The sequence below is a fragment of the Nilaparvata lugens genome, chromosome X (assembly GCF_014356525.2).
Source record: "Nilaparvata lugens isolate BPH chromosome X, ASM1435652v1, whole genome shotgun sequence".
Taxonomy (NCBI): domain Eukaryota; kingdom Metazoa; phylum Arthropoda; class Insecta; order Hemiptera; family Delphacidae; genus Nilaparvata; species Nilaparvata lugens.
Window position 1 is genome coordinate 82,049,854 of NC_052518.1, and position 13,341 is coordinate 82,063,194.

General features: G+C 31.5%; 1 protein-coding gene across 3 annotated transcripts in view; it reads right to left on the reverse strand.

The window, feature by feature from the left end:
- Positions 1–1,153: 1,153 nt before the first annotated feature.
- The window catches only part of LOC111059838 (hepatocyte nuclear factor 6), a 113,385-nt gene continuing 101,197 nt past the window's right edge, over positions 1,154–13,341 (reverse strand). For 2 of the 3 annotated variants that reach the window (XM_039441729.1, XM_039441730.1), the window contains one exon: positions 1,154–10,043. In XM_039441729.1, the coding sequence (XP_039297663.1) occupies positions 9,840–10,043 (204 nt within the window). In that variant the 3' untranslated portion in view covers positions 1,154–9,839. The remainder of the gene's footprint in view (positions 10,044–13,341) is intronic. The other variant, XM_039441732.1, reaches the window with a different exon arrangement.

The window sequence follows — 13,341 nt, forward strand, 5'->3', positions numbered from 1 at the left end:
ATTCTATTATATTATTTATCATTTATTTATATATTATATATTAATTTATTTATTATATTATACTATTGCTTTTATTATTATTTATAATTGCTTTTATTATTTGTCTCGGCGACACCGCAAGCGGCTCCAGGAGGGTAGCGTGCAGTCCACCACCAACGAGTACACCGTACTGAATAATAGACAGAACATAAGCAAAGTAATCGGTCTTACAGAGTTTCTTAAGTTTCTCTGACTCAGCTGGAAAAAAGCTTTCAGAAATTCTCCCAGTCGCAGTTCAATGAAATAAATGTGCGTACTCAAACTCAAATATACTAAAAAAGTACTTGTACTTGTTAACTCGCTCTACATATTCACAATTACATACAATAGAAATGGAGTGTATTTTCAGGTTTCTTGGTCCAGGATCCAGTTGATTACAAGTGACTGAGGACGTGTACTTGATCTTATCTATATTCAATTGTGATCGAATGAGCTTTTAATTCTGGCCAAGTCAGCTGTTGCATTATTATATTCCTAGTTTTTAACGGTTGTGATTACTGCCGTATCATCAGCAAATAAAAAAGTTGACTACTGATGTTCAGCAATTGAAGATTGTTAACGTAAATTGGAATTACTTCTCTGTACAACGCCGTAATCAACTTTCTCCATATCAGACTTACCTTCATTTATCTGCACACAATTTTATTCTGTCTTCCAAGTAGCTTTTATATCATTCAGTGGCGTTGGAAGGGGGGGTTTCCAGGTTATATCCTCCCATCAAATTTTCACAAAATCTATAGGGGGAGACTATAGTGGAGTCTATAGGGGCCCCAAAATATTTGGTGGACCCCCACATTTCAAAATCTTCTACGTAAGATCATTACTTCTTAGTAATGAAGTTTGTTTAATCCCAATCATTTCCAATTCTATAGCCAGCTTTTCCCTATAAACTGAATCAAAGGCTTTAGCAGGTTTAAATAAGTTATGACTGATTTGTTGCTATGTTTAATGTTGTATGTACACTATCCTAATCCTATTCATTAATTATTCACTATCCTTGGGGTCAACCGGCCTTTGAAATTCGTGAACTCTCGAGAATCCTTGGTACCCTATTCATGTCTGAGGAAATTATAGAGTGGTAGGGTAAGGTGGCTGGGGTTAATAAGAATCCAAGTAAGGCTTTGACAAGTTCCTTTATTTACAAAATAATTGTACAAATAATGCAATTTGGAACAAAGAACGATATTCAATAATATGAATATGACTCTGTTGACAAACAAACAATAGTAAAGTAAAGAGTGATAACAGTATATTGTACTGAATACAACAACTGTTTTGTTTGACTAGAATGACAGTGGGTCTCTCCATAAATTCATTTTTCGACAAAAAAGCTATGCTAATCAAGGTTTCTACGCTACAGTATTCTGGCATACATATGAACCACCAAATCCAAATTATCAGGTAAAGTTTGAGGCATCTATCTTATTGCTTTTATTGGTTCTATAGCCATTTTCACATTCTGAAACCAACGAAGGAAACATTACACAATAATTTCAACTACATATTTACTTATTTAAAAAGCTGAATTACATTCTGAACATCAAAATTTCTGCATCAGAAGCTGCAAACATAAACAATATTGAACTGAACACATAAAATTCACAACAATAAAAATATTAATTTCTGAGACCGCTTTTTCTAGATTGATCTGTACACCTAACACATTATAAAATACACTATATAATATATATTTATATACCAGAATACATACCTAGAATTATTATTATCAGCACATTCAATGTACTCAACTTTCACATTTTCCCTTACAAAAGAAATAATGGAATCTTTACAGTTTAGACTCTTGTCCTCTCAATTTTATCTGGACATCTATTAAATATAAACTTTTACAATTATGTTATTATGTATAACATGGTTAACCTGACAATATGCAGTTTTGATAGGCACAATAATTCCAAGATTATTTAAACATGGCGCTAGCCTCTGATTTTTATTTATTCTCTTGTGGGTTTTGTTATTTACCATAGCTCTGTACAAATTATTGAACCTAAGAGTTGAAAAGGGTCAATCACAGCTCTTTGGATTATGATTCTCAATAATTTTGTTTTTGTTGTTATTCCAAAATAATTAACTGAATTTGCTGTTGCTGAACACTTCAATAGTAAGTAATTAAACAAAACAAAAGTAAATAAATCATTTGTCTGAATAAATATTGAGGAAATAAAATCATTCAAATAAAAGTGACATTTCTTCATAGAAATATAGTATTTTTGAAGAATGCCTTTCGTCCCTGTGTTCAAGAGGCCTCTATTCTCCCTTTTTATTCTATAAATGGTGGGTTTAAATGAAATTTCAAGGACATGGCTGGAGCATTCAAGAATTCTGAATGAAAAACTTGTCTCCTTTAGAATGAATTTCAACTGACAAATTTCTCACGATACAATTAGAAGAAAAAAAATGATTTTCTCCTTTCCATGACCGTGATATTTTATTCCTCCAGCAACATAGAATGTTCCAAAAAAATTTCACGTTGATTTTCAATAAATTGAATATCCACATTATTTTTACTCGTAAGTTTCACTTTACATTACGAACTGCTTCATAATCATCACTTTCCAATGCTTACGACATAACAGTCTGATTTTTATGATTGGAAGCTTCTACTCACATTTCGGCTTTTATTTTATGGTTTGGAATGCTATATTGTATCCTGCTTTCTTGAAATTTATTACTATTTTGTTGGACTTTGAGTTGATGTACATGAGTGTTAAGAATTTGTTATGTTCAGTGCTGGGCTTTTGAGTTTTTTTTTAATTTTCTGTTGGATTTTGTGTATGAGTTGTGGGTGATAAGCATTAGTTTGGGTCAAGAATGTTATTGTATTGAGTAGTGTGGGTGTGTGGGTCTGTTGCTGATGGGAGTATGGTGTGTTCAGTGTATAGGTCATTGTTTTGAAGGCAGCATGTCTGTGATGGGTGGGGTAAGGAGGTTTGGTGGATTAGGACGTCTGATGTGGTTGGTTTTCTGTATTTATATTGAAGCCGTGTTGATTATTAATTTTATTTAATTGCCGTCACCCCGCCGCCAACAACCATTCAAATAATCGTGCCACTCCTACTACCCACGATGCTAACTAACTGTATAAATACCACAACAGAAGCGTCCACCAGTGTTGGATGTTGGACATGGATATGGCGTCCTAAAGGAGAAGCTAATACGTTTTAATAATAAAAATCATATTGCTATGTCGTAATTCACGTATTGAAAAGTTTTTATTATTTAATGTGAAGTATCATCTGGCTTTATGTTCAACATGGGCTGATAATTTTCTGTGAACCATAAATTAATGATTCTACAGTAATTTGTCATTGACTCTTACGAGAGAGTATGAACGGAATTATGAATTATTGGTGTTATTCAAACATGGCCAAATAATGTAAAGGGTTTTGAAGAAAAAAATAAAAATAAATTCCTACTCTATTTTGGTAAAGGAATGGAAGTAAGAAAAACAACAATTTCTTTTAGTATTCACCAATGCAGTGCAACACTCAAAGATATCTGTTTGAAAAAATTATCATCCTTGCTTATTGAAAAAAATCAATTATAAAAATTCGCAATATGGTAGTGAAGTTTTTGTTTTGCTGAGGATGATGCCCACATGAGCTCTTCGCTTGTGCCTGGGTAATGAGATGGATGATAGTGAGAGATGAATGGATCTACAGCTATAGGTGGGTTCCTAACCACCAGCAAGCTAATTGCAAACTCATAAATTGTATTTACAGGAATTCGGCTCTTAAAATGGTCACCCTTACAACGGGAGTAGCAGACGCATTGAGTTTAACTTATCTTATAGATAGCTTGTCAGCACGACCACGAAACCAAAAATACCCAATATTTTATTAATGAATTTAAAATATTTTATTTGGAATGATGTTAAAAAATGATACATTATAAAAATCATTCAGAGAATACTGCAGAACGGATAAATTTGTAAAAAAGTTACAATTAGTTATTGATAGATTCTGGATCTACCGTGATCCACTACCTGCAGCTATCATGGTCAACTTTAGCCATGATCGTTTATAAATACGGTATGATTGTTGTATCTTAATCGATTTACAATGCAATAAAACAAGCTACTTATCTAATATTATATGCTACCTATTGGAACAAAAAGGCACGCATATTTCTCAGTGTACATTTATTATCACTATTAACTGCATACATTATACAATATAATGAGATTGTATTTATGTTTGATCTCTCCTGATCAACTAATAACTGATGATCTGCAGTGAATCAGTGATCAATATCAGAAATCAATATCTGACCGATTGAAATTACAAAATTAATCTCATCCTCTGTGTTATATGAATGATCGGGTACTTGAAAAGGTTCTGTAGGATTTTTTGAGCACATGTTTAATTTTCAAATAAAGAGCTAAGTGTATTAGACAATAATAATTAGTTATGGAATACAGAAATCTACAGATATTTCAGGATTTTTGTTTTAATGAAGTGACTGCAGTTATTGAGTTAGCTGTGAAATGAAAACTATCAACCCAGATTTTGAACCATGTGATTTTATCAAAAGAGAAAAAAATTAAGTTACAATGATTACAGGTGTAGATGAACTGTCAATATAATAAGAGGTAGCTAGTTAATATCAATACTCATTGATAGAATATTCTTCATGTTATTTAGAATAATATTTAAAATGGCAGACAAATCACCTTATTTTATTTGAAACCTCACCTTCAAATTCACTGAATGACTAGGATTATTCAAAAAGGTATCAAAAAATGAACACATAAAGATATAAAAGGAATAACAAGCTCTATAATTGAACAAAAATCTTCTCTGAATACAATGAATGAGAATATTACTCTACATGAAAACTGTAAATATGGAAATCATGAGATACAAATGGAATGCTTATTCTGCATTTTTGCTTAATATTTACCAACACAAATAAAACTATGTACATTAGGTTAGGAAGAAACAAAATCAAACTCTTACACGAAACTACCAGGTTATATGAATTGGAAATAAAATATTCGTGAATTCACAAATTAATATAAAATCATTGAATATTGTAGAGAATTTCAAAACAATAAAATATTATATTGAATTATAAAAGCTCCCGTTCACAATATTGTACTCGCATCCACATATTAAGTCTTTAAAATAATCTTATGCTTTGTTTTGCTGCCATTATCTTCAAATTCAATCTTCATGAACTATGAACAACACAAAGCTTTCTACTTGAAACATACAAATTATCTACATCTTTATATTGCAGAACATGATTGTTCCCTTGTTCCCTGTACATAACCATGAATTCTATACACAATTTATCATTTATGAAAATCTAATGCAGTATCAATTAAATGATCACACAAGGGAATTAACACATTATATAAATCAATTTCAGTGGAATGGCTCGTAAAAGTATAGCCATCGCCACAAATTCAATCACACATACAAAGCGACTGAAGTAAATTGATTTATTTTATAGTAACACATAGTATCAAATGTTAAACATATAAATCAATATACATAGTAATTCAATGAAATTTTATAAAGCTTCAACTGAATACTCATATACTTGAGAAACAATGAATTTCTTTTGTCTGACAGATTTGAGAAAAATTTAACTATTAAATTAATTCATTTTAAGAAAAGATTATAAGAAATTACGTCATTCACAATCACAAACTAAAAGAGAAGTGGGATCATGAGATGAAAAGGAAGTTCTATTTTGGACTTTGAATTAAAGCTTCCAATGACAACTCTTTCTATGGAATACTTCAAGTTCTTCAAGTTCTCTAAAGCGTCAAAGGATGCTTATGTCTTAGAGGGGAAACAATATTTTTTCTGCCAATAACAGTATCCTACTAAATTTCACAGATGTCCACTGAATCAATTTAGAGAATATACTATTCCATTGCACAAATAGCTCTTACAAAATCACCCCAAATCAAATAAACCAATAATCGATTACTAAGATATTGAAAGAGTTCAATTCCATTGGAAAATTGTTATAAGATTTGAACAATATTAAAAGAGTTGGTCAGCCTATTCATGAGTAGGGATTTCCATATTAATTATCGTATTAACAACCTTCAAATTCATATTCACAAAATTTGCGAAAAAATTTAAAGACAATTATTTGCTGTATATTTTTAGTAAAGGTTAAAACATGTGCTATCAGTGCATTTTTTTCTCGCCAAAACTAAATAACTTCAACATCATTTCCGAATAGTGTGATTTCAGAAAAAAATCATTTCAACTTTGGTATAAATTATTAACAAATTGATAAAATACTGTAAAAAAGATAAGAGATGACAGAACAACATAATGGATTGCAATTTTATTTTAACATTAGTCATTTAGTACTATCCTCTGATCAATCTCTAACAACTATACAGCAATCAGTCTCAATTGGATCTACAATGCTATGAATACTGATTGATTATAATATTAACATTTGATCATGCTAAGAACTTTGCTGTTCTTACAATATTACCGTAAGCTATGAAATCGAAAGAGTGTCCAGGCACTAATCCCATGAAATTATTCAATGAATATTTTAGTAGAGAAAGCTACTCACTTTTCTGTAATAAATGCTTTCTTACTCATGTAATTAGTCATATGGAATAAAATAGTTGCATTATTATTAACACGAATAAATTACTTTAAACAAAGATTGTTCTGTAATCATATCACACCATGACGAATTGAGAGAATTTTCACCTGAAAATTATTGATTTCTACTTTTATGGCAAAGAAAGGTATTGTTTACACGTTTACCCACTAAAAACAGTCTTAAATTCATTTGAGATCAATATAAACAGAAATTGAGGAATAATCAGAGCTGAAATAACAACCCGGTAATCACGATTTAAAATTGTACTCGAATACACAGAGTTGGAATGGAAATATATAGACTAGAAGAGCAAACACTAGCAATTATTTTAAACATGTGCAAGAATCAATTAACTTTATAAATTCTTGGTAACTTTGAAAGGATTTTTTCTTTTAACACCACATGAGATGAGGTTTTTTATCAGAGCTCTCATTACAAATAATCTTAACAAGAGATCAACTTTACAATCTTATTGACTAGTTACAAGTAATTCATTTGCGATTGCTGTCACAAAATAATAGCAGTATAATTTTTTAACATAGCCATAAATAAGAGAATTGACTAGCCATGATCAATACTGGAACTTTCCAGATGGAGCAACACATTCCACCGTCTTATGGATAATAGTTTGGTAATGCAACAGAAACTTATACCTGATCCATATTACCAACACTATAACAAAATGACTAGATCTGTGGAATATATTTCTAAATTAAAGGTTAATTTCAAATTAAAATACTCTTAAGTAAGTAACAAAATAGTTGGGACTAGAAGATAATTGGTTAATTGGAATGTTCTACTTTTCATAGGAAATAATAATGTTTGTAATACTGTCATCATGCAAGAGAGAAGACTAGGCTATCCTGATTAATGTTGCTGTAGGAGAAATCGCAATAAGCATTAATCAATAGCTCAGTAATTGTTTCTACAGACTTGGATTTGGAAATGTTGTGATAACATATAATGATAATCATATAATTGAATTAAACTTGATTATATGAACGAGGATAATCCAAGTGGAGAAATGTTGTTCTGATTGGTCGATTTGAAAAATATAAGCTATTACTATGGTGTTGTCTCACTGGCAATACGCTAATAACTGAGTAGTATACCGTATCTTGGAATCCTCACATCTTGATAATTAGCAATTGCAAACTGTCAATTCATTTGACGCACATTTTGATATTAACTCATCATTTTATTATGATTTTCAATTTCTTCTTAAATAAGAATGAAAAGTCTGCGATTTAAGATTTTCCGAGGACACAACTGTTCAGTTTGCTTGAAATGCCATATGAATGATGGTGAAGTAAGTTCCATCAGAATGATGGTCAAGCATCAGAATGCTTGATGATTGTTTCAGTTAGTGTATGAAAGTAACAATTTGAAACGTTTCAAATATTTCAAAATACTTGAAAAATAATTCAAAATACGATACCAAATTAACGGAAAATTTGAAAGATTTTTTTTTACCAAAGAAAAAATCAACCTAGTCTCTTGCATGATGAGAAAAATTCATTACATTGAAAGGACTTCTAAACTTAACAGCCTTAAAAATTGAACAATAATAATTGGCTGAAACAATCAAATGGAATATAAGGCTAAAAAATTAAAGGATTCGCTGCCAATTATACATTTGATCAACTATTACAAAATGTGCTCTTATTAAAATACAAGTTCAATGATCTAAGAAAATTAATCACAACAAAAATCAAACCGCACAATAATTGTAAAATATCGTGGGTCTGAAACTTTTCAATACAAATACTATATCATCGGTTAACTCCTACTCTTTGTTCAAACAGTTATAACTATTTTTTACTCATATTTCATAACTATAATGATACATAGATTGTAATCTTACTCTATGATATATCTTATTTACATATTGATATTTCCACGATATCCATCTACTCTAATGGAATGATATATTCATAATATATAAAAAAAATATTTACAATTTCAATTATTACAGCTTTTATTATGCATTTCATTCAAATATCAACATAACATGTGTTAAGCAACATTTATATTCCGCTCCTATTCTGTAAACATGAATATGGCTGTGAATTTAAGAGAGCTTAATTTTGTAATATGCAAGTAGTGTTGACTGGCAAGTAAGATTGGCGGATTGGATTGTTTTACAATTTTTTTCTAACAATTTGTACAAACTTTTTGTATCATAAAACATATTGATTGGGTACTTGAACCACAATTTATCAAACCCACTTCAATAAAAAGGCCTAACTATTCTTAAAAAAAAATTAAGAATTACTTCCCTGGACAAAATTTGTAAAATCAGTTACGGTACATCTTACATGCCATACTATTTATTATCTCAGAGTCTTGACTTACTGTCCACTATTTTTTCACAATTTATAAGTCAGTTCCACACATGTGGGAAGCTGACTCTGTAAAGAAACTGCACGTGGAAAATTCTGGAAGTTAGGATTCTTAGTCACTAAAACTTAAAATTATTGACCCAAAGAGGTTTTTCTTTTATCCCAACTAGTGTTTTTTGAATAGACCTCATTTTACATACAAAAATTTGGTAGTATTATTGAAATTTATTATTTTTTAAACAGCGTATGCAATGGACACATTGCATTTGCTCTCTCCTTTGACACACCATACCATGCATACAGAATAAACAGCATGGTGATTGCGCGAGATAATAATTATCGCTCCAATCAACTTTGTGCCCGAGACTGATTTTTTTTATTTTTAGAAAAATAAGATGAATTAAGATTACAATCTATGTAACGAAATCTGTGTAGTTTACACAGTCAGAAAAACTACAGTCAGATAAATAAGCTGTGACCTGGTTGGGTGGCACTTGTGACATAGATTTTACCTAGAATGTGTATCACACTGTAACTAAAGTACCGTTACTTATTATAGAACTGTACTCAACAATCGTTCCGAATATTGTAATTGTCTGCACTGTAAACGCTTGCAGAGTTCATATAGTTAATTTATTAACAAGAGCAAACGTTTCACTAGATCGGTGGCATAGTTTACAAATCTCATTGTTTGATGTGCAGAAAATGTAATATTTTCTGATCTCGGAGAGCACTAGAAGTTCTAGCATCAACCAGCACACGTTTTTTATTCGGTTAGAATGCAGATTGTACACTTAATGGATGTCCCATTCACAAAAAGACGAGGTGCTGCAGGGGGTAACTGGCATGATGTCACAACACGTCAGTCTGCAGCTGGTTACTGCTGGCAGCCTGATTGTGCTGAGGCGATCCTTGCATTGCTTTCGGATCTTCATCTTTCCATTTGTCCATCGATCTCCTCCTTGCGTTCATAAAGAAGTTTCCTACGGTTGTTGGCTCCAGACCCAGTTGTCTGGCGATCGTCACCTGCATTTCTTTCGACGGTCGTTTCGTTTCCTGCAAGTACCAAATTATCACATATTAGAATACTACAGTAGCACTATAGTAGTACAATACACTATACAGTAGTAACAATAAACAACAATAATACTACAGAATTGATGAATGACGAGAAACTCTTCAATATGTCGTTAGGCTATATCAAGCAATAAAATAATGTTATGTATCATAATATTTCACCCACGCACAAATCACTGACTTCATGTAGGCAAAGAGAAGTTCAGACACTGAAATCGTGATAACGTTACACATTACTCTATAACCATATAGAATCACGATCCAAAGATATGATCATCAAGTTCTTCGAATGTCCAGCTTTGTAGCCGAGAAACTAAAAAATATTACCAGAGAAGAATGATGCAATTGACGGTATCTTTTCTCTATGATGTTACCAAGTCATACATAATACATGACTGATTATGTCAATATTGAGCTCCACTCTATTGTTGCCTTTCTATTGATTTTATAACAAGGAACAAAGCTAAATCAAGTACTTAAACATCTAGCTACAAATTTGGTTTGTATTAGGTGATCCCATACTAGAGAATGTTCAGGTGGACAGAAAATAATATTTTTTCATTTCAAGTATTGAATTCAAATCTATGAATTTATCTCATTAAATTCTTCCTATTTTATAATTAGTCATTTATTCCTCATCTACATATTCTACCGTATTATAATGTACTCTTGATGACAATATATATAAAGGGCTTTAAATGTGTAATTTTGCTTGAGATGGGTTGAATATCTTCGACTTTATTTTGAATTGAGGGAGAAAATAAGAAGCATTATTACTGCTTCCTTTTTACTGAGGGGAGATGAGCCACTTATGCGTGGGTAGTCGGAGAATAATAGTAATAATGAGGGTGAGGGATGAGTGAATCTACAGTGAGTTCTGAGCCACTAGAAAGTAGTTTTGAGTGCATATAGATATAGATGTGATGTTGCATAGGCGAACACGTTGTAAAGTTATTATTAACTTTCAATAACAACAATCCTGTTGCTATTGATCAGTGGGATTTGAATGAGTTGCGTACAGTTAGCTCCACTAGTTAGTTAAATGGTTATCTAGTTGATTAGCTAGTTATTTATTTAAATAGTTAACTCTATTGAGAGATATAATAGCACTACATCATCAATGTTTCCCAATTGAAAACAAATAAATAACTAAATTAGGAAACTCATCCAAAGTAGAACAACTCTGCTACAAATATAAGCTACTGCTAAATATATCGATATAAGATTGATAAATACTGAGTCAGCGGAGACGATTGTCTAGTCATATAACTATATCACATACGTATTATAATATAACATTTTTATAAGCTGAAAGCCTGAAGGCTTTAGTTTGTTGCTCAAGAAATTCATTATAAAAAATGACACAACTCTCAGTGTGTGTAGGCCTAAGTTACTTCTTGAATAACAGTTGATTGCAATTCTCAGCGTCAACTCTCTTCAACCTCTCTATTCGAAATAATTTCATTTACATATATAAATACATAATTTCCTGCACCAGTTTTAACGTCGAAATCTGATGATTATACATCAGAATTTCAATTTATATATTTATTATTTTTGGTTACAGATCAATGGGACTCATTTTCCGTCAGAGAAACAAATTTCTATCTTTCATTTACATGCTAGGAATAATGATGCACAAAATGAAAAAAAAATGTACTCACATGTGGATGATCACACTTCATTCTTTGATTTATTATATCATTATTTGTTTGATCTCAGTAGTCCATATCAATATCGGCATCTAGGATTATCTTCATGCAAGAACAAGTAAATTTATCGGGAATATTCCATAGCTCAAAATTTCAATTGCATCACACACACACACACACACACACACACACAACACACACACACACACACACAACACACACACACACACACACACACACACACACACACACACACACACACACACACACACACACACACACACACACACACACACACACACACAATTAAAAGAATGTCATAATATTGACAATATGAGAATAAGTATGATATTGTTCATGGGATGAATTACTGAATTATTATTTCAATTGAATTCTAATTCAATAAGAATAATGAAATACTGTTATGAACAGGCCATACCTATCTAACCCCCTAACTGATTATAAGTTGTAATGGATGATTTTAGAGTAATTAATTATTACTTCATCAACTTGCGTTATTGAGGTTATTGCGAGTTGAAGCGGAAAAAGTTGAAAGTCTTGAATATAACTATCATATAACTAACTATTTACTCTATATTCAACTATTACTAAATATTCAACTATTTACTCTATAGTTATTAACTTTACTGTAGGTACTTCAGCACCTGAAAATCATTAATTCGAGAACGCAATCGACATTTCGAATCTCGGTGTAAGCTAAAGTTGAATTATATTAACTACTTTGAAAACAAGTATCTTGGACTATTCTTTAACAGCATACTAGCAGTTCCATCAATATAATCTCTCTTTTATTGGAGATAATTGAGTAAATGTTATCAAATTTTCTCTCATGCATTTCAATTTTTTTAAATTTCCGTTAATAAATATTTCTGGCGACTATAAGGGTCATGAACAGTTAACTGGATCGGAACAGCAAGTCGTTTAAATTCAAAATTTAGCACGTTATAATAAATACGATCATAGCTTGATTTAATGCAACAGCTATTCTGATTAGAGTTAAACGCTGATTAAACTGTGCATACTATCATAGTAGGACTCTTGGTTTTTGGGGGACTGAAAACTTAGTATTCATTTTATAGATTAAGTAAATTAAGTTAAAGCTTGGAGAAAAGATAGCATAAAAAGATATCCTATGGTATAGGGCGTTTATGTAGCAAATTACACTGCTAAATCAAGCCGATAGTCCTAGAAGTTATTTCTCGTGAAGCTATGCGATACTGGTAGGTTGTCTCTCATACTGTGCCGTGTGCCGTTCTTACACTCTCACCCCAACAAAACAGTAATAATTGACATTAGTCGACAGTAATCGACTTCACTTGATAAAATCGACTCGGAACATAAACGAACTATACCATGAGATATCTTCTTATGCTACCTTTTCTCTATGGTGAAAGGTAGTGGCAGACATCAACTTGAATCGATTGATTCACATTCTATCACACACATACATATCCACACACACCGCATACAATGATAATTCAGCTCAAAACTCGTGTCAAATTTGCTTAGAGCCTCTAGAGCCTGTTACACACACATTGATTTTTGGACGTTCGATTTTTGCTGTTCTTATGAATTCTATCAGATTGATTAAACGGAACTTGACA